General features: G+C 41.6%; 1 protein-coding gene across 1 annotated transcript in view; it reads left to right on the top strand.

The window, feature by feature from the left end:
* The first annotated feature begins 6598 nt into the window (after nt 1–6598).
* Nucleotides 6599–25273, top strand: part of COL12A1 (collagen type XII alpha 1 chain) — a 116904-nt gene continuing 98229 nt past the window's right edge. The window contains exons 1-8 of the mRNA XM_029944879.1: nt 6599–6686; nt 9733–9840; nt 16751–16867; nt 18656–18799; nt 19448–19507; nt 21778–22041; nt 22216–22380; nt 23072–23245. Coding sequence (XP_029800739.1) covers nt 9768–9840; nt 16751–16867; nt 18656–18799; nt 19448–19507; nt 21778–22041; nt 22216–22380; nt 23072–23245 — 997 coding nt within the window. The 5' untranslated portion in view covers nt 6599–6686; nt 9733–9767. The remainder of the gene's footprint in view (nt 6687–9732; nt 9841–16750; nt 16868–18655; nt 18800–19447; nt 19508–21777; nt 22042–22215; nt 22381–23071; nt 23246–25273) is intronic.

The raw sequence follows: 25273 nt of genomic DNA, 5'->3' as shown, positions 1-25273 counted from the left end.
CTTCCAGGCTCCAATACTATTCCATCGTGTTCACAAACTTTCTGCTAAAACAACTCTGCTTTATTTATCGCCTGGGATATTTCGTCTTCCTTTGCTATTTTTTTTTTCAACTTCTCACTTTGAATCTTGGAATGTTAACCACTAGTCCTCTAAAGTCTTCCTCCTCCAGAAATTCCTTAGGGACCACTCAGCATATACTGCTGTCTCCCTTCCACGAACTTGCGACAATTCTTACCGTCAGGAGACGTCTCTGCAGTGGGTCTCTCCTGCTTCTGCATGTCTTGAGCAGAGGCACCGAATGCTTTTATCTTAGAGGATCGCTTCTAGGACGCTTGTATACTAGCGGCCTAAGAACACAAAGGTAATTTCTCCCTCCAGAGCAGAGGGCAAGTTTGTTTACTGTCTAGTGTAACAAAGATAATGCCTCCTTTCAGGGCGAAAGTCAGGCAGGCTGACTGCCCTGAGCTTCCCCGAGCTCAGTTCCGTTCCCTCAGTGCAGCCCAGGGTGTATGTAAGGGTCACTGGGCTTCGGCCGCACTGCCCTGTGTGAGCCGGGGCCGGGAGAACCAGGGCAAATAACAATACTCTGGCTACTGCTATTGCTGTCAGTAACACAGTCCTTTGTCTCTGGTTCCTTGTGTGTTCTGCCGGCATCCTGTGAATCTGTAGTATGTTAACTTGTTAGCTTGCAAGTAGGATACCATTTCAGATCCTAAAATAGTTCTTGACAACTATTATTGTTATTGTTATTATTTGGTTGCTATGGTTCCTAAATATTTTTTCATAACAATCTACTCTTTCCCCCCTTTTTTCTTGTCATGGGGTTTTGGAGAGACTGATTTATGGAGAAACCGGTTTGTGAAGAAATTTCCTTTTTTTCTGCAGAATGTTCTGAATCGTGGATTGACTTGATTGCTTCCTGCAATGTCTTTTGTCTTGTTTCTGTAAGCCATGACTCCCCCCACCCCCCATTATTTTTTATACTGGTCTGTCGGGTCTGTCAGTTTTCCATTACACACTGTCTCCAGACTTCTCTTGAGTTTTTTGACATTGGTCTTTGTTACTATATTTATGCTTTTTATGGACAGGACCTCTTTTGATTCACTTTAAAAAAAAATTCCCCACAGTTTCTAGTGAACCTGCTGAATGGATGATCAAGATCAAAATGATTAAAGGAGTCTAGTGAGATAATGGTCATCTTTTCCCTCTTTTCCACCAGAGGGCGCATTCCACTCCATATTGGATTTAGGAACGTTTCAAAGTCTGGAATTCTGTCTGCCTTGAGTACCTGGGTGTCTGTGCTTCTTAAATGTAGCTGAATGAAATAGTAAGTGTGTAAAAATGCTTTATCAAGTGGAACTTTGGTCTGGTTACACTTCATCCGACACAGGAGCCCCAATTGGGACCAATGAAACATCTTCTGACTATGATTTCATCACTACTACATTTCAGTGTATTACGTAGTGAGTTTGAAGGCCATTGCCAAATCCTGAAAAATGAGTTCCTGATGATTTTTCACATTTTTCCAGCAACCTACAAATTTATGTCAGTGTACACATACCAGCTGTCTACACACAGAACAGTGGTCTGACTAGGAATTCTGAACCTGCTGCTACTTTGATAGTTACCAAGTAAATAAATTCTTTGTCCAGGAGGTGGTAAGAAGGATTTGAACAGTATTGAGTCTTACAGAAATGAAGTCAGAAAGGCTTTCATAACTCTTAAGTGAATGTGTTTTCCTTAAAATTTGTTTTAAACATTTATTCATTTGTGAGACAGAGACAGAGCGTGAGCAGGGGAGGGGCAGAGAGAGAGGGAGAGAGAGAATCTGAAGCAGGCTCCAGTCTCTGAGCTGTCAGCACAGAGCCCAGAGTGGGGCTTGAACTCACGTACCGTGAGATCATGACCTGAGACGGTCAGACGCTTACCAAATAAGCCACCCAGTCACCCCATCTTTTTATCTTTCAGTTTGCTGAAGGAGGTCAGAACTAACTGAATAATCTGCTCCCATCAGCATTTGGCTTTTATCAAACCTGAATGGTTCATCCTAGGAAGATATTGTATTTGGATGCAGGTTTTTTGTTTTAAGTGTCATAGCTTTCCATGCTTTCCATGCAACCACACTTTTTGAGGTCACATGAGGTTGAACTCGCCACCTTGGGTGGGAGGATAAAGGTGATGCAGTTGCTGTTTTCTGCTCCGCAGCTGTTCACACGCTGACAGGGAGAGCTTCTTTCAGGACAAGTGAGAGGTCTGGCTGAGGTGTGCACAAGTCTGGAGACTTTGTTGGAATAGTTCTTTATCAAGAAGTCAAGAAGGTAGGAGCACAATACGTCCCCTCTTCCTTCCTTTAGGGATGGCTTTGGTCTCTGGATTCTGCAGCTTTGCTAGCGCGGAGAGGGCAGTTGCCTACTGCTTCTCATTTTTAATTTGAAAGCATTTTGAAGCCATAATCTCTTAAGAGATGTAAGTGGGCCACTGAAATTCCTTCCGGTGCCCTGGGTGTTTCTTAACAGAGTTTTGAGGACAAGGTTTCATCTGAATTATCTTTGTATCCACTGCTATGAGCTTGTCACTGTGCAGGCACATGGAAGATGCTCATCAAATGTATTTTGACTTCATGCACAGGGTTCTAAAGGAGAGGACTCAGAATTACTGGTTTTGATGTGACTTCTTGACTGTTCAGAAACAATGCCTCTCTGCCTCTGAGGATCAGTGTAGGCAGAATACTACTTCCTTTTTTCACACCCTTATCTCAAAGGGCTTTTTCACCCAAGGCCCTTGAAGTCCACTCCGGGTATAACACACGCACAGCCCCCAAGAACTGGACTAACTCACATTCAGCCTGGGTTTCTCTTTCCTTCCCCAGGAGGCACATCAGCAAGAACTTGCCGAGGAAACACCCTCACATGTAGCAGCAATGCTGTTAGGTTAACCCCAAGCAAATCAATGAGGAGGCTGCTTTTGCCTTTTTATAAATTAGGGACAATACTGTAATTTGAACTCCTTCCTGAAATGAACACATCTTAAGTTTATCCCTGACCAGAACCCTGCAGCCTTGGGGCAAGACTTTTCATAGGAGGTTAGTTAATGGACACAAAGTAAGTTTATGCCACCTCCTCGCTTATTTTCCCATCTTGTTGCCTCTCAGCCATTCCTGGGAATCAGATAGATGAATGACACATTTTTCAAAAACTCACTTAAAACTCAACTTGTGGCCCTCTGTTCTGGAACTTTGACCTCCGACGCCCGTGCTCGCGCTCACCGCTAGATCGCGCTGTCGGACAAGGAATTTGGTGCTCTGGACCCTCCGGGAGCCCAGGAGTCGGAAGGAGAAGAGGTGGGAGCAGATGACAGGGGAGAGTGAGGAAAGGGAGAGCCCAGGGTATTACCTGAAAAATAAAAGACACAGAAAGCATCCAAACCGAATAAAGTCAACCAGCTCTGCCTCAGTCGATAAATGTCAGTTTGTTATAAACATTAACACATTCCAAGGGGCATCAAGAACTGAACAAAAGGGGACAGATTGCAAGAGGGTTTACACGTTTTTGTTTTTGTTTTTTTCAACCGAGTTGTCCCCTTACCTTACCGGGAGTCTAACTTGCAGAAGGGCCCCGGAGGCCGTGCTGGAAGCCGCCCCTCTCCCCCGCTCCCCTTTGCATAACTTTGAGTTGCACTCCTGTTCCTGAAAATGTGTGTGTTTGGATTAGCTTGTGGCTATATGTCCGTGTACTCCCCGAACCAGTGTCCCTTCCTTTCTCTTCCTGTCAACCTACTTTGGAAATATTGCTTAGAGATTCTTTTTTCCTGAGGAACCGAGGGTGTTTGCAGCCAGTGGTTTGTTACTGACAGACCTTTGCAGCAGCTATTTTCAAATGCAGTAAATCTAAGTCTGTGAATGAGAATGCCTTAGGGAAGAGAGGATGCCACCGGTGTCCCCAGGACGTCACTTTGGGCTGGAGAGCAGAGCAATGTGAGAGCTTGGGGTGGAGCGGGGGGTTCCCACGTCTGGAAAAGGCAGCTGTAGGCTCCCCAGTGGATGACTGACTGTTCAACTCCGGGGCTGCATTTGCAGCTCTGAGCCAAATCAACTGGAAAGAACTCTTTCAAAAGAGGGAAACAAACCGTAAGAGACTCTTAAAAGATAGAGAACAAGCTGAGGGTTGATGGAGGGAGGTGGGTGTGGCGTGGGCTAGATGGGTGATAGGTACTAAGAAGGGCGCTTGTTATGATGAGCATCGGGTGTTATATCTAAGTGATGAATCACTGAGTTCTTAGAATTTAAATAACAAAATCCAATAAAACCAGAGTTACACTGCTGGGGGGGGGGTACAACTTTGGCGTCACAAATTAAAAACAACAAAAAGTACATAAAGAAAGAAAAGCGTCCCCCCAACCCCCGGAGAAATGCAAACCCAGCCAGCCTTGGCTGGCCTGCGAGGCGGCAGCTTTCCTTTTCTAGACAGTAGGTGTCGGTTTCCCAAGGGGCGTCCCTGGCCGTTCCACGCCCCTGTGCGGGCCAGGACATCTGCTGCGCCTCGCGCAGCGCGACTGCATGACGGGTCTGCGGCTGCCGGCACTTATCTGCCTCTTGGCTCTGTTCTTGAGTCTGCCACCAGCCCACTTGCGTCTGTTAGGAGGAATTCGAGTGAGGGTGCGGGTATAGGGCAGGCCCACGAGCGAAAGGCAGCTCTCCACCGGCTGGGTAGAAGAGCTCACTGGTACCCAGCTAATGACCCCGTTCTCCGTTGTGCACGTCCGGTTATTCACGTCCGGGACTCGCTTCTGCCCCTGGGGCTTTGTGCCGGACACCCGGGTTGTGAGAGTTTGAAGGGGGAAAACGCCTGTGCACTGTGCGCGTGTGTGGGCTCTTTGTGAGAGCTGCCCAGCGGGACTTCGAGTGGGCCGTGTGTACTCAGAGAATGTGCAGAGGTGGAGATTCCCAGTTTTCTCCATTCTTTCCCTCCAGCCTTCTCTCTGGCTGCCTCTGGGTTTCGCTGGAGGCAGCTGCGAGTGGGGCGGAATGGAGGGGGGCGCTCTGCGAGTTCTTGTCATTCTAAAGGCAAGTTCAGAAGATATCACGCCTGTTGGAGGGAAGGCCAAATTTGCAGGCGTCAGTCAAATAGGGAAGAGAGGTTTACATTGGAGACAAAACCTCCCCTTTTACTGTTGCTGGCGCTCAATTCCAGGGGCATAGTTCCTGCGTTCCCCTCCGAGCCCCCTCCTCCTTCTGGGTTGCTCACCCTAGTAGCGTCAACCTCTGGGCTTCAAAAGGCCAAAAGTGCAGAGCTTGTGGCCAGGGCACAGACGTGTGTAATCTGAACCTCTCCTGGACCGTTTTTCTGATGCTACAGTGTTAGAGCCCCGCGCGTCCTCCCGTGCATCTAGTAAAATTTGGCAGCCCTGAGTGCCCGGCTTGCAGCTCTGGGCCAAGAGGGGTGGAGCCGAGTGGGGGTTGGGGGCGGTAAAAAAGAGAGGATGCTGGCAGAATGTCAGCAGCCCTCAATCGGCGTCCGTCTCTTTGGTAGTTGGGGGAAATTTGCTTTCATTCGTCTCGACCCCACGGGGTTGAAGGGCAGTTTCTGGTCCAAAGCCTCAGCCCAGGGCCAGGTTACGCTCTGGTTCACAAGACGCATTTCTACCGTGATTGCGACGTGTTCCCTAGCGGCTTCTTGTGCCGAGGATCCCAAGGTTTCACTGGGTCCCTTGAACCTCTCTCTTGGCTCAAATTAAGCCTCTTAGTTCCGTCTCGAAGCATCAGCGGAGTAAGACAGGACTGGGAAAGCCATCCCGTCGCTGCGCCCCGCGAGGGCCGCTCAGAGATTGAAAAAGACAGAAGGCGCGCCGCGTGCACAGACAGTTAGTTAATGGAAACCCTGTAAATCGGTTTTAAGTGCACCCAGGACGGAGGGGGAGGAAAGTGTAGGTGGTGATAATGGGGGATGGGGCTAGGGTGGGGTGAGGTCGGTCACACATTCTTGCAGTTCTGAAAATAAGAGTCGCATCCCTTCCTCCCATTGTTCTTAATTTAGGAAAATAAATTCATTAAAGAAAATCGCAAGGGTAGGGAAACCCGAGCTCCCCAGCCCGCCCCAAGCAGAGGCGTGCGCGGCTTCCCTTGGCAGGGAACCCGGCTGCGGCTGTCCCCCTCCCCGCTTCCTCCCTCCCCCCGCCCCCCTCTGCATCCCTCCCCCTCCCCGGCGGGGCAATGCTACTACGGGGATCGCCACCTCACGCCGAAGGAATGCTGGAAGTATGCACACGTTCCCAAAAGTAGACCTCCTTCACCGCCGGAGGAGCATACATCACCCCGTGGCAGCCGTCCACCTTCTCAGGCGTTTCGTAACCGAGTAAACCGAGAGCTGGGAACAGCCCTCTATTAAGTAGCCCGCGGCGCGGAGCTTCTTCCCACTCGACCAAGGCGAGCTGTCGCAGACGCGTCCGCGCGGGCAGCGGCGGTCCGGGGCAGTCTCCGGTCATCCTGCAGCGCCTGCGGCTCCCGCCGGGACACTCAGACACCTCCCAGCCTTGGTGGCCCCGCGGCTGCCCACCTCCCGGCCGCCGCCAGGTGCTCCTGGAGCGCGGCGCCAATTGCCGGGGCGGGCGTGGGGGTCACTCGGAGCTCAGGCTTCTACGACGCCGGGAAGCCGCTGTCGCCGCCGCCACCACGCTCACCACCGCCTCAGGTTGGTCCGGCTTCTAGCTCTTTTCCCTTACTCCATCCTTCACGAAGATAACTAGGGAACCTTGCTTCTAGCCTGTTCCTTGCTCTGCCCTGAGTCCTTGGGGATCGCGCGCGACAACCGATAGGGCTCGTCAGAGTGGAGCCGTGCCTGAGATTTGCCGGGTATCCTGGGGTTCTGTGATTCATTTTATCTTTGATGGAGAAAGAATTGTAGTTTTTCCTACGAGTTGGTGCAGGGCGGCTGTGTGTGCGTAAAGCACCCTGTTCAATGTTTCTGTACAGGGATTTCATCTATAGATGCTGTCGATTTCAAGGAAGGGGGGTTCTGTGGCCACCGGCCCCTCGTTCTCTCTTGGTCCGAGCTTTCCCGGGGTGCGGTGGTGCAGTGCCAGCGCTGGGAAGGTATTTTAGTGACGCATGGAACGGAATTCTTTGGAGGGCCGGCTGAGTGCTCTGGAGCTCGTCGAAGCCGCGAGGGTGTGTGTGGCATCTTGAGACAGATTCCTCGTCGAGGGTTCTGGCTCCTTGCTTTTCAAAGCATCTGCGATGGTGGGTTAATCCAGCTCTAGGGGGACTCAGCCTTGGCCGACTTTCTCAACTTCTTGAGAAAGCTCGCCCTTCCCGACCTCTTCCCGAGTGCCTTGGTCGAGGGGTCTGTGGGACCTTTGACGCAGTTTCCATCCCAAATCCTACATAGTGTAAAGATCAGAGAGCGTGTGGGCCAGCTTCATTTATGGAGCGGGGACGCGAAGACAGGGAGCAAAAGAGGTACCCCAAATCCAGTGTCCTTAGGCACCTTCGCACGACCCTTTAGGGGCGTTCCAGGACCCCCTTTTTGTCCGTCCCCCCTCCTCAGCGTGGACTACGTAACCTAAAGTATGCAGGAGCACTGGGGAAGGATGGAGCAAGAAAGGAAGTGAGCGCTAAACTTGCTCTCGGCTAACTAATGTCAAGGTCGCAGTGGGTCAAAGAGGAGGTAGGTGACGCGCACGGTATCTGGAGGAAACCCGTGGGTGAGGGGAGGTCTGATTTTCTTTTTTAACTGCACTCGGGGGTTAAAAGAATTGGTCTTTTCCAGGCGGGTGGGGGAGGGGCAGTTGGTGGCAGGAGATCAATCCCTTAAGACTTCCCCTCACCCCCCGCACCCTCTTCCTCCGCAATTGACTCATTTTCATTCATGAGGGTGAAGTGAGGGAATCCTTGCGGACACGTAAGGGCGGCCGCTTTCAGACATTTATGTCTGAGAATACTCAATGAAGCATTGAGCTAAGCATTCACATAAATGTTTTGACTAAAAGGAGAGAAAACCCTTTTTTGAACATATGGACGGAATGCCTGGCGGGCTGGTAGAACTAACTGTAGGTTCCGATATCCCGACGCGACGTGATTCATTCGTGCCGCTGAGTCAGGCAGCCAATAGGTGGCGATCTAGACCCAGACAAAAGCGCTTCCACTACTGGGTTGTTTTTTGCGTGTGTGTGTGTGTGTGTGTGTGTGTGTGTGTGTGTGTGTGTGTGTGAAGAGTTGAGGGGTTTAAAAAAAAGTCTGAGCGCAGCTTTTTGATGGGTAGATTGTCAGTCTTTAACTTTTCCCGAGCACGACTGCCAACTGAGTTAGGAATTATTGTAGCAAAGTTAAGGGCCAGCTGATGGGAACAATGGCCAGTCTCCCCTCCTGCATTTCACTGATGGTAGAAAAGGGTTAGAAATGTCAAACAGCTGTTAATTAGGAAGAAAGAAATTGCTGGAGTCCTTCAATCTTCTAAGCAGCGCCAACATTTAAATTTTGGCCTCATAAAAAGGAGCCCTGGGCAATTTGGCACGCCTGCTCATCAGACATTTAAAATGCAATTTTCACCCAGGCCGAGGAAAGATGCCCTAATACACTGTGCCAATAACTTGGAAGGGCATGGTTGGAGCTTGTCAGTTTCTTTTCTCAAAGAGGGCTCGACCTTTGGTTCATTTTTGGATTTCCAAGCAGGATTTCGGTTTTCAAGCAGCCTTCTCTGTTGCCTTACAATAATTTATATACTTCACAGTCAACTCTTTTTTTATGTCTTGCCTCTGGCAACTTGCCAGTTTAGTTCATTGCTAGTAGCTTTTGTCTCTGGATTGGACCTTAGAGTATTTTGGAAGATTCCCTTCTGCCAACATAGTTTCAGCACCTACTATGTGCTGGGAATCACAAAAGATGAATAAGACTCTTTGTCTTTAAGGAATTAATAATCTAGCTATAGAATCAAGAAAAATTAGAATAGAATGTATTCTCCTGTGGAGGATATATTCTTATAATCTTCTGGAATAAGTGGACAGTTAAATGAAAATATTATTATTGAGAATTTCTATAAAAATATCTTGGGAAAACAGTAGTGTTTTGCCTCTTCTATTGCTTATCCTTTAAAATTATGTATCTTAGAGTTGTTTTCTCCTCATTTTTGGTAAAGGATTTATCAGATGTGAAGAGAACACAGCTAGCAGTAGGGTCAGGTTTCAGTTGGGCCTTCCATATTTCTGTATAATCCATTTCAGACCTTAAAGAGCTGCATATTGGTAGGCAGAACAAAATGAAGAAAAAAAGAGAGTAAAAGAGGTTTATTATACTTTTCCAAATTACCCTGAGACCACTAAAGTACAGTTACCTAAAGAGTTCAGCAGCTAGGAAAAAGCTGCCGGCCAAATAAAATCCCCAGCTGGAAGAGACATTTAGTCAAGTCAGGGATAAAGTGACTTCTGAATTAGCCATCACCCAGGCAGGATGAAGTCATGTGGGGCCTGGTAAGGCCGTCACCCGGGGGATGGTAAGCAGGACCAACCTCCAGGAAAACAGGACCCTCTTTAAACTTAAAATCCCTCTTAGTGCCATGGCTAAACTGCAGTAGATGAACTTGACTTCCACTACTCCACAATAGGCCCATTATATGCTCTGCTGGGCCCTGCGGTTATTAAGGCAGATCTGGTCGGGTCCTGGCCCAGGCCCGGGCTCCAGTTCTAACCTGGTTCCAGGCCTGCCCGACCCGGTTCTGATACGGTCACTGCTTCCTCCCTCAGATCCCTTCATGCGGCTGTGAGCTCGGAGGCAGAGCATGCGGACCAGGCTTCCCCCAGCGCTTGCCGCCCTGGGCGCGGCCCTGCTCCTGTCTTCCATTGAGGCAGAAGGTAAAATGCTCTTCCTCCCCCCTCCGTCAACGCAGAATTATAGAAAGGAAAGCACAAATCGATCTTGCCACTATTGCTTGCTCTGTTTTCCCTGTACTTCGTGTTTTCTCTGGGTGTTTCTCTCCTCTAAGAGAAACGTCCCCTTCTCCTGAGGTCTGTCCATTTCCCGGCTCTCAGGTCCAGCTCTTTCGTATTCTGTTTAATCCATTCCGTACAGTGCTGTGTGGTCTCCTTGCGCTTGTCCCTGCGGTGTGCTGTCCACACTGCCACCTACAATGCCGCCTTCCGAGAGGACCGGCCGTCCGGGAGGGGGCGACGGCTGCACCCAGCTCGACGAACAGGACGCCTCCTGGTGGTCCCCAGGAGCCCCGGAGCGCAGGCGCACTTGCTCGCGCGGCTGTTCACCTGGCTCCGGGCTGCGACCTGGTGTCAGCAGGAAATAAAAGACTCCAACAGTGCCGGCTCTGCGTCTCTGTGTGTTTTGTGGGGAGCGCAGTCGTTAGGCTGACGGTGCAGGCAAAATGAGGTGGCAGCCAAACCGCCCAGAGGATGGGTGGCAAGCCGAGATCCGGACCCAGGATGTGTTCGCGTGGCCCCGGGTCGCTGCTGTCCCTATTTGGTTTTCGGGGCTCGGAGGAACGTGGCTCAGGTCCAGACCCACGCAGTTAGCTTGGATCTGAGCCACGCTTTCCAACCCAGGAAGCAAGTGGGCGCCAGAGGAGCCGGGCTTGGGTCCCTCCCTTCTTCCTTCTAGCATCAGACCTGATCCGACTCTGTCATGGCCCCATGGTCTGTCAACACAGCTCCCTGTGGCCCTGCTTTGTAGAGAATGAAGGACCTTTGCCACATTTCAGCCTCACTTTATTCTTTTTGTTGTGTGCCCCTTGATGCCCTAGTTCTCAGTATTTACTGAAAAAGTTATTTCTGTATATGAACCCGATGAGAGCTTTTGTGTTCCCTCAATTATCATTTGAGACCTGACAAACTAGAGTTATTACTCTGCAAGGTAAATGGGGTAATACCAGAACAGACATCTTCATTTTTATTTTTCAATTAAAAAAAGTGCCCCTGACGGGGCTAAGGGAGAAAAGACAGGCCTGGGGCAGCAGTGGGGGTTCGAGAGCAGGTTGTGCTTTCTTAGAGGTTGTGGGAAAGTAGAGCTGTTTCATGACAACACTGAGATTTTTCAATAACTTTCTATTGGGTTTGGTTTTTGATTTCAGAACCTCATGTACAAAAAAATTAAGATGAGGAAAAACTAAGAGGCTCCAAAATGGATGGCCTGCTTAGAAAAGTGACAGAAACTTGCTGTTCTTCTTATCTAACTGATGCTGTGTGAATGTAGAGGCTTCTCAGAGTGACCTCTGTGAAGTAATAGTCAAATGAGGTTGCCTTTAATGTTCCTTTCGATGTCGTTGTTAGGAAAGAATTTTATTTGAGGAACTTCTGGAAGCTCTACTAAAGATATTTTTAGATAATTCACTGAAGTGGCCTATTTATTGGTCATTAAGAAAATAGTTATTTGAAAATCAGAAAGATTTGAGAATTCTTAGGAAAAGAATTAGGTTGGAAATGATGTAAGTGGAAAAAATCAATTCTCAATTGGATAATGGCTGGTTAGCAACGTGCAGTTAAAAAGAACATTTTAACAATGTGTGTCAACTGGACTCAACAACAACAAAGAGAACATTTTACTATCTACATTACTGATGATTTCCGTGTTTCTCACATTTTATCTTTTCAGTTTGGTACTGCTCTTTTGCTTTCTTAAGCTCTGTCTTTCTTTGACCTCCTTAGGTCAGCATTTAATAATTATATTTTAATGGGATTCATTTTTTTTTGCCTTATTCTCTAGTTTGGTACTGTCAGATCGAAATATAAGCCACAAATGCAGGCCACATGTGTAACTTAAAGTTTTCTAGTTACCACACTCAAATAGGAAAAAGAAACATGAGAAATTACTCCTTATCATATATTTAACTTAATATGTCCATTATTATCACTTTCTCATGTAATCAAAATAAAGATTATTAGTGAGATATTTTACAATTTTGTATTAAGTCCTTGAAATAGGGTGTGTATGTTACACTTGCAGTGCATTTCATTTTGAACTGGCCGTATTTCAAGTGCATGATAGCCACGTGTCCAGCCACATGTGGCTCCCGTATTGGACAGAACAGCTTGGTGTTAACTACCAACTAAGTGGTCCCACGAGCCTGTGAAGAGCTAACAAAATCTGAGGCCAAGACCCTTCTGGGAACGATGGCTGGAAAGAGAATTTCTTGGAAATATAGGGGCGCATTTCAATATTTCAACTGGCATCCCCATTTCCTGCTTTGTCATTTTGATCTCAGTTGTGAAGTAGCCATAATTGCTTTTCTTTCCCTCTTACAGTGCATACTTGAACTGTTGTGGTCATACTACTTTTCAACCAATTTCTATTTACTTAATTTTTTATATGTTGTAAACAGTACTCTTTTTTATAGTAATGAAAAGGTTTTGGCGTATACTTTTTTTAAATCTCCTCTTTTAATAGTGGTACCACTCTCGTCCTGTTGTTTTACTTGTATCTGCTTGTGTAAGGAACTTTGTTTTTCATGACATGGTATCTTATCTTATAGAAATAAGATTAAAATGATTTTTTTTTGCCTTCAGCATTTGTAATATTTAGCTATAGCATAGACTTTATTGGCTTTATAACTTGGCCAATGTTCTGTATGACCTACAATGTATGAACCATTTTTGGTTTATGTATCATATGGTATGTGAATTGCCATTTAGAAAATTTAACACTTCACATTTAAAGGTTAATGGCCAGTGTTCCCTGACAATTAGACATCTTTCTAATTAATCTAGAATTCAAGATGAACACATCTTTTGAAAACCAGTGTTTTAATTTTAGTAAGTTTGATTTATATTTATAATTTGTGAGGAATAATGATATTATCAATTCAACAGTGAGTTGAGGCCATAAGCTTTAACTGTCTTATTTCTAGATTAAGAGACTAATTGATACACACACACACACACACACACACACACACACATTTACAATTCTATGTTTATATGTATCTGATAATCCTGTGTCATAAAACAAACATTTTGGACTACAGAGGAACTTATTGATCATCTATTCTAATTCTCTCGTTTTCCAAATGAGGAAGACAGGCTGAATAACTCAGTTAACAAAAGTGGTTACTTTGGGACAAGGTATAGATGAGACTCAGGCTTTCTTGTTCTGGTTTAGTTCCAGTTTGCCTACACTGTGCTTCTCTCTTGCTTGAAAACTGGTCAACCTAGTTTAAGGAAGAAACACATTCTGTAATGTGTAAGGAATAATCCATCACTTGTTTGAAATATTAAGGTTTCCACTATTTATTTTTGGTATCTTATAAACACAAATGAAATGAATATATCATGGCAAAGATCATTAAACTTACGCTAGCCTTGGATGGGGGATATAAATAAATGCCAATTGCATAGAGTAAAACCACTCTTTGCATACTTTTAAAGGTTTTTGCCATTAGGGCAGTATCCTTTTCAGTGTTGTTATCACAAAGACCAGACTAAAGGTCTTACTAGCTAGTCGAGATGGTCATTTAGTAGTATGTTCTGGAATTCTGCTTTATCTTTAACATATATGTTACCAAAACTTATTAGACTCTCTCCTCCTACCTGTCCATCTTTCCATTCATCCATTCATCTCTGTAGAGTTGGTAAACTCTTGGACATATCTTCCTTTTGGTTGCCATAATGAAAAAAAATTTTAAATTATTTATTAAGCTAGATTCTTTACTTTTAAACAAAGTGTGTAAAGTTAATTTGTCAAATTCTATCTATATCTAAATTGGAAATACCTGAATACCACATATTTAGTATTGAAGAGGCATCAAATAATGCTTTTTATAGACTTGAAAAATATATAAGTATATATTTTAATAGGCACCTATGTACAAATATTGCTTTCTAAAGTTAGCTGTCTACTCAAATATTTTCTGTTCTTTACATTCAATCCAGTATGGTAGAAAATTGTGTGCTCTGGAGTCAGACTATAGGATCAAAGTTTTCTGCTTTTTAGTTCTGTTAACCTCATTAAATTTCACTGACTCATCTGTGAAACAGGGGTAGTAGGGCACGTTATGCTGGATTGTTATCAGAAGAAAAAAGAGACCACATATAAAGTGACGTGTACTCAGCCTGTTGCATAGCAGACACTCAGAAAACACTAGCTATTATTATCATTCCTAAAAGTCCTAAATCCTGCCAATTCATGGAACAAAAATATCACCAGGATGCAGTTTGTATAGCACAGCTTTTTGGTAACAGAAAGCATTACTCATAAATGGGAAACTAAACTACTAGAGTTATCAGTACTTCAAATTTTAGTCTTTTCATTACTAGTGTTTGGCTTTTTGAATATATATCTGATTGGTATATTATTGATTTATAATTTAAGTTCTTCTCTTGGTTCAGATTCTTATTCTATGCAACTATGGCTCTTTGCCATCATAATCCCGATGTAGGTAGCTCATATCTGAAATATTCCAGCATCTGCATTGTTTTAGGGAACACAGACAACTGCTTGTGACAATGCCATGGCAGCTGTGAATTATTTTTATACAAAATAAGAGATTTTCAAATTAATTAAAATACGTTTTGCATTGATTCAAGTTGACGTGGGTCCATACTCACACTAGGTTTATTATCTTTTTTTTTGCAAAACAAAAAAAGTGTATAAATGGACTGGCAAGTGTGAAAGGTTTCACGTATGACAAAAGTGGAAGGAAGAAAAGCAGAGTGGGCTTTGTCGTACACATGCTAGCTGGCCATTCTTTCGATTCCCAAGTACCACATCTGAGTTTCTATGAACACCTTAAAATCCTTTGAAATGTTAAAGACTTTTCCCAACAGTCAATTTTTCAGTTTTTCTGGAATCCTGGTCATTTGGAAATCAACAAGGTGGGCCGCTGCTGCCCGTCAGCAGTCTTAACCTAATGTCTGCTGCGTCAGGTCAATTTCCCTGCAAGGTTGGTGGTACTGTTTTTCCATGTACTGATTTTTTTTAAAAGCATGCTCAGGCCAGTTGCGTCTGCCTTTGCATTAAATTTGTCCTGAGCCATTGCTACTGGAACAATATTTTATAATGATATTCTTAATATCTCTTGTTGTATTAACAGTCGTTGCATGCTTGTTATACTAGGCGATGACTACAGCTAAACCTTGCAATATGATTACAGACAGCAGAATGTTGAATAATTAAACCATGCATGTAGATTAATAGTCTAATCTCACTGCCTGTGTATGGATAGTAAGGAAATAACATTCATTCCGTTGCTAGCATATCCAATAAAAATAAAAAGCCATCACCTACAGCTGGAAGCAACAGTTCATTAAAACAAATGTTTGCTTACTTTGTTTTATTTCCATTAAAATGTGCTATTAATATTACATAAATCCCTAACCCCAGTTAAATTCTATGACTCATATCTCAAAGCTACTACTGTATTTCAATTGACCTCTATGAAAACCTAAAAGGAGACTGTAATCCTTCAAAACAGATGCAAAAATTCTGACTCACAAAGAATACTTTCAGACTTAAACACTTTAAGGAGAGTATGGCTGGAAGTCAGTCTTCTTACTTGGTTGACCTCCCTCAAGAGTAGTAATTTATAATGCATTGACCATGCACTGACAGTGAGTCAGTACAATGCTGCATGATGAGGCATGAACATGGCAGAGAGAATATCATTATAAAATATTTCTGAAACGTCTTTGTGTAATGACTATTGTACATGGAGGCTTTCGTTCATTGTGGGAAACTAAAAGCAAGTCAACATTTCATTGACACATGCATGAAGCTATATAGTTCTGTATGTAAACTATTTCTTTCTGTACTTTTCAATTATTCCTGTCATTGACTTCTCCAAGTTTTTATGCACAGTCATGTCTTCAGATTGCTGATCTTTCTTCACTGTTTCCTTTAAGTTCTATAAATAAATGTCCATAAATATGCATCGATGTTGTCTTTTCATAATTAACCATTGTTTTGTAAAGGACCATACTGGCATTTTAATCTAAAATGCCCCTTCTAGTATGGAGTATACCTGCTGCGAGGGAAAATCACAATGTTGGTTTACACCTTGCAAACATACAGCACAGTGGTGTAAACAGGCAGAATATTAGTTTTATAAACATCTGCATATTACTTTTTATATATGTAAAAATTATTAACATCCCTCATTACTATTTTTGAATATTTGCCTATGTAAATATGAATATACATTTAAATGCATATTTCCTAAGTTTCTCATGATTTCTCCCTTTTATTAAAATACATATTTCATCTCTGCTCAGATTGAGATTTATCAAATAAAAATAAATAACAAGACAATGATGCAGAGAATGAACAAAAAACATCACTGATTCTTTTCCACACTATGGAACAAAGTACTATGTCAATGTTCTAAATTAACTTCTGTGGTTACAAGCAGGTTGTGATTTGGCATGCTTATTCAAAATGCACTCAGCATGTATTAGATTCCTTTAATTGTTATGTGAATTGTTTGCATATGTGGTTATTATATGTGATTTCATTGTACTTGTACGTACTTGTATCCAAATATGTTTCTATTTTGCTTGATTTTGCTGGCCATTCTTGGATGACCTAGCAACTCAAGAATCAAGAGTGTTTTGTGCTGTCTTCTGTAATATGTATACTCTCTGATGTTTTGTCATATCTTGTCAGCTTTTAATTTTATTCTTATCCAACAAGATATCTTCTATATTTGTTGGAAACAAATTTATGCAAAGACAATTTTAGTAAGCTTTGCTCGACATAATTCTTTATTGATTAAATTGACCATTTCGTGACATTGGAAGATGTACTTGATATCAACTCTCTCTTTTGCAGTTGACCCACCTTCAGACTTGAATTTTAAAATAAAAGATGAAAATACTGTTTATATGTCATGGGCAAAACCCGCCGATCCAATTGTGGGTTACAGAATAACAGTGGACTCTACAACAGGTAAGTTTTGAGATGTTGGGTTTTAAAACAGGGGTATGAAAGGTGAAATAATCCAGTCTTCTCCCATCCTTCCATTTCATTAGGAGAAAGCTGAAATTTAGAAGACCTTAAAGATTTAGCCAATGTCATCAGATATTTGGTGGACTCAGATTTCCAGGTCTCCAGCTTAGTACCCACTGTTATCTTTTTATAGTGTTGAGCTTTCTAACATGGTTTGCTGTGCTAAGCTGTTGTTATTAAAAGTGGACATTTTTGTTTTCCTGACCAGAATATTTCTGGTGACCTTTGATTTTATAAGGTAGAATTCTCACTTCTTGATATTTTTCTTGAATTAGTATTTTTAACATTTAAATTATCAAGTGATGAAGTGAGTTGTTATGCCTTACCCAGTGTCCTATACATTTGAGTACTCAGGAAACATTCTCCTGGAATAATGTTGAGCTACCATGATGGAAGACAAGAATTTACTTTGACTAAGTGGATTCCATAGATCCAAGACTCAGAATATTAAAAAAAAAATAAACAAAAACCTTGTTTGGGTTGTTCTCAAGAGTTATCTTTAGTGTTCATGATGTTGCCCAAGCATGGAGAACTAATCTCTATTGATTCACTTTTAGTTCTAACATGGAACGGAAAAATAACCATTTCCATTAGCACTGGCCAGGCGATAGGAACAGGTCTTGTCTGGCTGACAGTAGAGATGAACGAAGTCAATATAATTTATCACTAAAGCTCTGTTTATATATTTAAGTTTTCTAAAAATATTATTGATTTTAAATGCTAATTTATCAAGGAATTGGGAATTTTTAAAAAATATGATGTGAGAACTTAACAAAGGGTCAAGAATTTACTTTTTCCTTTTTGAATATTTTCTCCCTAAATAACCTTGCAGTTAATTAATTCACTCATTCCAAAGCAAAAAGTCAATTGAAAAACAAGCCTATCAGTGTCAATATGTTGGAATTACTGACTCTGCTACTCCACAAACTGGCACGGAGACCACCCAACCCAACAGAGCCCAGCTGTCTTGTCCTGTGGGGGCCCTGGTCTGCATGCTCTCCACAAAAACCAGGACTGTTTCTCAGGGTTCTATTATACCTGTTACCTTTATTGATTATTTTTCTTTTGATGAAAGTTTAATACAATTAAAAATCGTACCAGGCACTTAGTACCTAGGAACTATTATTCTTGATTGAATTAAGAATTAACATTGTCTATATAAAAGTATATACCCAGTACACTGTATTTTGAAATGTCTGATACCTAGTTAAGTCAGTTCAGAAGACTACGGTTACCTATTAAAGTATGCACTCATGTGAGTCTGGAGAACACATGGCTTCCACACAGACTGTTTCCCACTACAGCTGAATTTTAACCCATGATATTATCCTTGAGTTGCTTTTCATCCCCTATTTGCCTTTCTTCAGCACATAATTTAAAATTAAATTATTTTTTGGTCTCATTTATGAAATATTTTGTTATCTGCCATTAGCCCTAAAAAACAATTGGAGATTTGGTGTGATATACTGGCATATCTTTATTCCAAAGGAATCCTTAAACAAATATGAATATGATTTATAGTGAGTAAGGGCAATGCCAGTCCATTTACTGAATTTCAAAGTTCTAGTTTTAGAAGACAGAAGAAGATAATGTTTGGATGCTCTGAAAAAAATGTACATATATTTAATTTTTTAGATTTTGAGTATATCTGGGAATTACATTATATTGTGTCATGTTATATGTGAAAGATATTTTGTTGCATTCATATTTTCCTTTCTATATTTCCAGATGGGCTCAGTAAAGAATTTACCCTTGCAGCTAGTACCACTGAAACTTTATTAAAAGACCTTATACCTGAAATAGAGTATGTGGTGACAATCACTTCATATGATGAAGTAGAAGAAAGTGTACCTGTTATAGGACAATTAACAAGTAAGCATACATATAAAGTACTTTTATCCTTTTTTATTATGCAGAAGATTTCTCCAGCTTTCAAATTTAATCTGTTATGCAAAATTACTTTGTATCAGTATTAACTATTTTTTCTGTGATCATAGTCTTTAGTGGATGTTAGTAATTCATTCCTGATTCATAACCCTGGTCTCCGGGAGCAGCAAGAGTGTTATGAATGAAAACTATTAAAAATATTAAGCTTTTCCAGGCAACAACATTAATGTCTTTTTGAACTAAAAATTGAAAATCTTGCTAAAAATAGTTTATTTGCAAGGCAATGCTTATTTGGCAGTATTCTTTGAGCAGCTGGGCATGGGCCATACATTTGAAGGACAGCGGGGTAGGGACGTCTGGGTGGCTCAGTCGGTTGAGTGTCCAACTCTTGATTTCTGCTCAGGTCATGATCTCTCTCAGTTGGTGAGATTGAGCCCTGTGTCAGGCTCTATGCCGACAGTGCAGAATCAGCTTGGGATTCTCTCTCTCTCTCTCTCTCTTTCTCTTTCTCTCTCTCTCTCAAAAATAAATAAATAAACATTGAAAGACAATGGTGGAAAACAATATATTTATTTTTTAAGGAAGTATTTGTATGGGTGCATTTCTTTTTGTAATAATCAAGTTTTGATTCAGTTCAGACAGGTGGTCCAACAAAGCCAGGGGAGAAGAAACCTGGAAAACCAGAGATTCAAAGTAAGAATTTCCCTTAATGTTTTTGCTTGGATTTATAAAAGTCATAAATGTAATACAAAGGAGATGTTCCAAACTGTGTACATAGTTTGATTTTTTTCCTATATTAATTTCTATGGGTGTTATCTAGAACAAATACAGACAGCACAATAGTAATATATGACTAAATAGTTATATTACCTTATATTCTGGGTTTCTAGTCAATTTTTCATTCTTGTTACTAAATATGCATTTTACTGGGAATGTTTTGAACTGGTGTGTGTCCACATTTTTTTTTTCCTCGGATTTTGGCAGTAGGTAAAAAACAAAGCTCTTCACTGAACTTAACTAATTTTGCAAAGAGAAGCTGATTGAAATAGGGATATAGGAGAAATATAAGGCTGAAAACAAGAGAGATGCCCTCATCATGTATGAAGAAATTCAGTAGCCATGAAAATAGAGTTCTCAACCTATGTATATATTATGCTCATCTCTAGGGCATTTACATGACTTTAATTGATTGCAGACTAGCTATTTCCAGTGTCTGTATAAAACATCTTTGGTAACATGTGGGTCTTAACATATCTAAAGAATGACTACACATTTTCCAGAGATAATGTTGGGGAGGTGGTGTCTGGGAATCAGTGGGGTCAGAGATTGGGGTGGAGTCTTAAGCAGTTTGAAACAACTTCCCAGGTCATTTTGATACATTCTTTCACTACCTCTGTTATTATTCGGTCCCCACAAAGAATCGAGGAGGCAAATTAGAAAAGAAAAAGGCATGAAAAACATCGTTTACAATTTTCTTTATAATATACAATTAGGAGCCCAACCCGAAACAAAATAAGATACACAGTGCTCCTTGGTGCATTTGTAATCAAGTAAAAGTAATATTATTTAGTCTCGGTATTGGAGTTTCTAGCCTCCTTTGTCTTCTTATGCTTTGTCTGACTTACCAGGATGGACCTTTAAGGAGGTCTTCTTGGTCTTCTAATTCACCACTGTAAAGAAGTTGGATTTATGAGCCAGGATGAATACAAAGTCCCCTTTGTCTGGAATTTTCCCTATCAATGACTGTTTATCATTCCTTCTGATGCCTAATAATCTGAAATTAAGTTTGTAGTATGTAGTTATAATGCTAATATTTTCCCCGAGCCATCAATATTTATTTTAAATCAAAGCATTATACCAAATATTGAGTATTCAGTAGAATTAAATGGGCCCATCAAATGGTGTGCAAAAATTATTTAGGCATGCAACTTGTATTTAGCTTGCAAAATTTTCCAGGACCCTTTCCTTCTCTTCCTAGCCAAATATTTCTTTTATTATCCACCAGCTGACTGCAAGGACGAAAACACCTTCAGAAAATTCACTCTGTGTTGCCTTATGAATATAGATTTTCATGAGAATCAGCCTGTTTCCCTTCTGACCACAAAGTAAAGAAAGATAGGATGTTTAGTTATAAAAACCAATCATTTCATTTCAGTAATTTAAGGATAGAATGTGCATTTTTACTTTTGAATCGAAATGTGTTTTTCTACTCTTTGTTTTGTAAAAGTAGGTTTTAGACTTCAAATTTAAACACACTGAAAATTAGGACAATAAGATATTTTGACTACCTTGCATCCTATTTATGCTTGTTTTGACTTGTGTTAGATGTTATCAACACTCTAGACTAACCCACTGCAAACTTTAGACAATTACATTATAAGATGTGGGAGAATTTTCTAAGTTTTTCTCTTTTCTTCAACTTAACTGCATCTGCTTGAATAGGACAAGAATTGTTTTGTATTTATTGCTAAATACCGGGGAATGAAGACACTGCTTTCATTCATTTTGTATGTTTCCTCGATGTTTTGCATAACTTTTACTTGGAGAAAAGAGGAAGGATATCGTTTATTGAAAATAGATAGGTTGATAGCACAAATACTTCCATCATATGCTCTTGGAGAGTAGGTCTTGTATCTATTTATCTCTTCTCGCCTGATGTCTCATATAGTAATTTAGAGCCATATAGTTTCACACATGCGTCTTAAATGGAAGCACTGAAAATGCTTCCATATATGCCATTAAAACATTTTGGTCTTTTGTGCATTTCAGTTTAAGACAATGTGAACTATATATGCTATTAAAACGTTTAATTCTTTTGTGCATGTCAGTTGAAGACAATGTGAATTCGTTCCGATCAACAAAATGATTTAAGGACACAACAGCTTTTCAACGTTAGTTCGTATTCTTTAAGGATGGAGAGAGTTATTAATACATCAATTGAAAATGTATCCAATGTATTTCAGAATGCTCTGTCAGTGCCTGGACCGATCTGGTGTTCCTCGTGGATGGCTCATGGAGTGTGGGAAGAAATAATTTTAAATACATTTTAGACTTTATAGCTGCTCTTGTGTCTGCGTTTGACATCGGAGAAGAGAAGACAAGGGTTGGAGTTGTTCAGTACAGCTCTGATACCAGGACTGAATTTAATCTAAGTCAGTATTACCAAAGGGATGAGCTTCTTGCTGCAATTAAAAAAATTCCATACAAAGGTGGCAACACAATGACAGGTGTGTTTTACAGATTTCATTATTATTTAAAATATGTGAAACACCTGTTTGGGAACGAAATTAAGCATCGCACAGTTATCATAGCTTAAATAAGTTTGAAATTAACCACACAGTTTTTGACTTTGACAAAATTGTGTAGTAAGAAGGGAACAAACATGTTTCTTTTCACTTCAGGGGATGCCATTGATTACTTAATTAAAAATACTTTCACGGAATCTGCTGGAGCAAGAGTTGGCTTTCCTAAAGTGGCGATTATTATTACGGATGGTAAATCCCAGGATGAAGTGGAAATTCCAGCAAGAGAGCTTCGAAGTATTGGGGTTGAAGTTTTCTCTTTGGGTAGGTCACATTTGGCTAATTATTTTCACTTTAGAACTACCTCAATACTGAATGCTTAGGAAGCGGCAAGGTTGATTCCTTAGGGAAGGATGCAGTGTTTACTGCATTTTACAGTGTAGTGTTCAGTCAGGTTATCTTTCAGTAAAAATTCTGCTTTTGTATTTCTCTCCTAGAACTCCCTCAGCCTATGCATTGTGAAGTGATATTCATATATATATATATATATATATATATATTTTTTTTTTTTTTTGGCCAGGCCTCTGTTTTTCAAAGAAAGCTGGGCCAGTGATTCTAATAAAGATCCTCCTTGTATTATCATTAAGTGGTTTTTTTAAAAATGCGTTTCCTATATTATGTAATACTTGAGGAATTCAGCGGGTTCCAGCTCATTCAGGACTCTGGAAGAAGAAAGTATTATCTTTACAGATGGCAGGGACAAATGATGGCATGATTGGGATGAGAGCCCGCTCTGTTTCACTAACCATTCATTTTCCTCTTTGGCCACTTTATGTGAAATTATAAAATGCCTTTGTCATTTGAACAGTTGCACATTCGTTATGAAGCAAACCAATTCTGGTTTATGACTAAATAAGGATTTAGAAACGTCTTTACTTGTGAAGGACTGAGAAAGCAAAGAGCTCCCTGAATTCAGCACATTTTTTCAATATATCTTTGTCCTTTTGTTTTTAAGGCATTAAAGCTGCAGATGCAAAAGAACTCAAACAAATCGCCTCCACGCCTTCATTAAGCCATGTTTTCAATGTGGCCAACTTTGATGCAATTGTGGATATTCAGAATGAGATCATCTCCCAGGTGTGCTCAGGTGTTGATGAACAGCTTGGTGAATTGGTTAGTGGAGAAGAAGGTGAGTAAATTGTTCAGTGTTCCCATGTGTTAGCTTTTTCCATTATTTGACAGCATTTGTAGCTTTACAGGAATTCTAAAGGGAGACGTGTTTACACAAACACATCTTCTAGTGATTCTCCATTTGTTTACTTCATGTGTATGGTTTTTCAGTAACTCAACTTTTTGATATTATTTGGATTGGTCCCCCTCCCCCAGTGGAGCATTAGATAAAAATATTTATATCATTATAAAGTTCTTTAAAAAATCTTTTTTGGACAAGTTTGACTTGCTCTTTTCCTCTAAGACCATTTTGCACGTGTTGAGTGTCTGTCCATAATTATGCTATTCAGGTATTTGCTTTCATTGTCTACACTCTGATTTAAACATTGGCAGGCTGAGAAGACATGTATCTTAGCATTTGGCAATATCAACTAATAAGAACACTGTTTCTTCTTTTTTTAATTTTGTTTTACAATTATTTATTTTTGAGAGACAGAGAGAGAGACAGAGCGTGAACAGGGGAGGGGCAGAGAGAGAAAGAGACACAGAATCCAAAGCAGGCTCCGGGCTCTGAGCTAGCGGTCAGCACAGAGCCCGATGCGGGGCTCGACCCACAAACTGTGAGATCACGATCTGAGCTGAAGTCAGATGCTCAAGTGACTGAGCCACCCCGGCGCCTCAGAAGAACACTGTTTTTATTAAATGGTGCAACCAAAGAGTTTTCTATCATCCTTCTCTGCATGTTTTCAAAACTTTAAAGAATATTTCTAAGATCAGTCAGTTTGATTCTTCCACATCTGGAAAAATCTCCCATTTTTATCAGTTATTGCTTCTAGATACATGGGAGAAAGAAAAGACATTTCAGAAGACATTTCATAAACATCCTTTTGGGCATTAGAGAGTCACAATTTCCACAATTGTTATCCTCTTAGCCTGAGAATTGACAAGTGATTAAGGATAAGTTCAAAATAGCTACATCTTTAGTTATGTAAACTCTTTGATATCCAAACCTCAAGTATTTTGGCAATGTTCACTGGCCGTGATTCTGGTTCAGAACCCCTTCTCATTACTTCATAGGCTCCAAATCTTTTTTGTTTTAGTGCTTAATGTCTGATTCTTTTGCTCCATGTTATTACAAAATCAATCCCTTCACCCCCACTTTTCCCTGATTAACCTCTCTTTATGGAGTCTTTTCAATACTATATATTAAAAAAAATTTTTTTTATTGTTTTTATTTATTTTTGATACAGAGAGAGACAGAGCATGAGAGGGGGAGGGGCAGAGAGAGAAGGAGACACAGAACCAGAAGCAGGCTCTAGGCTCTGAGCTGTCAGCACAGAGCAGGACGCAGGGCTCGAACCCACGAACGTGAGATCTGACCTGAGCCGAAGCCGGAGGCTTAACCGACTGAGCCACCCAGGCACCCCTCAATACTATATTTAAAAAAATATCTATTATTTGTTTTTGAGAGAGCACCAGTGGGGGAGGTGCAGAGAGAGGAGGGCAGAGGATCTGAAGCGGCTTCTGTGCTGACAGGCTGACAGCAGTGGGCTCAATGTGGGGCTCGAACTCCCACACCCTGAGATCATGACTGAGCCAACGTCTGACGCTCAACTGTCTGAGCCACCCAGGCGCCTCTTAAATACTCTGTTTCTTACCTGTCCCCACTGGGGTGCGTGTGTGAGGCCAATCTTCTGTCCTGCCGCCGTTTGAACTCTGCTTATGTGACGTGCAGGGCTGTTTGCAGGTGTTCGCCCTGGTCTTCGGGGTCTCTCTCTCTTGCTGGCTTAGCCTGTGACTTCTTCTCCCTGTTCTGTCTCTGCATCACTCAAAAGTTTTGGCCAAACATCCAGATGGCACATCTGTTGCTTCTCCCTGCCCCCCACTACTTCTCTCTTTTTAGACATCATTTTTATACATATGTAAGCATATGTAGATATTTTTGCCTTCTTGAGGAGGCTGTGAGTAAATCTGTGCCTGTTTCATCATCCACTTCTTGCAGGCTGAGACAAAAAAGTTGCAACTGTACATTCTTGGAAGTTGATTT

This window comes from Suricata suricatta, chromosome 7, assembly GCF_006229205.1.
Source record: "Suricata suricatta isolate VVHF042 chromosome 7, meerkat_22Aug2017_6uvM2_HiC, whole genome shotgun sequence".
In the NCBI taxonomy this organism is placed as follows: domain Eukaryota; kingdom Metazoa; phylum Chordata; class Mammalia; order Carnivora; family Herpestidae; genus Suricata; species Suricata suricatta.
The sequence above is the reverse complement of the archived record's forward strand: the minus strand, read 5'-3'. Positions and strand labels throughout refer to the sequence as shown.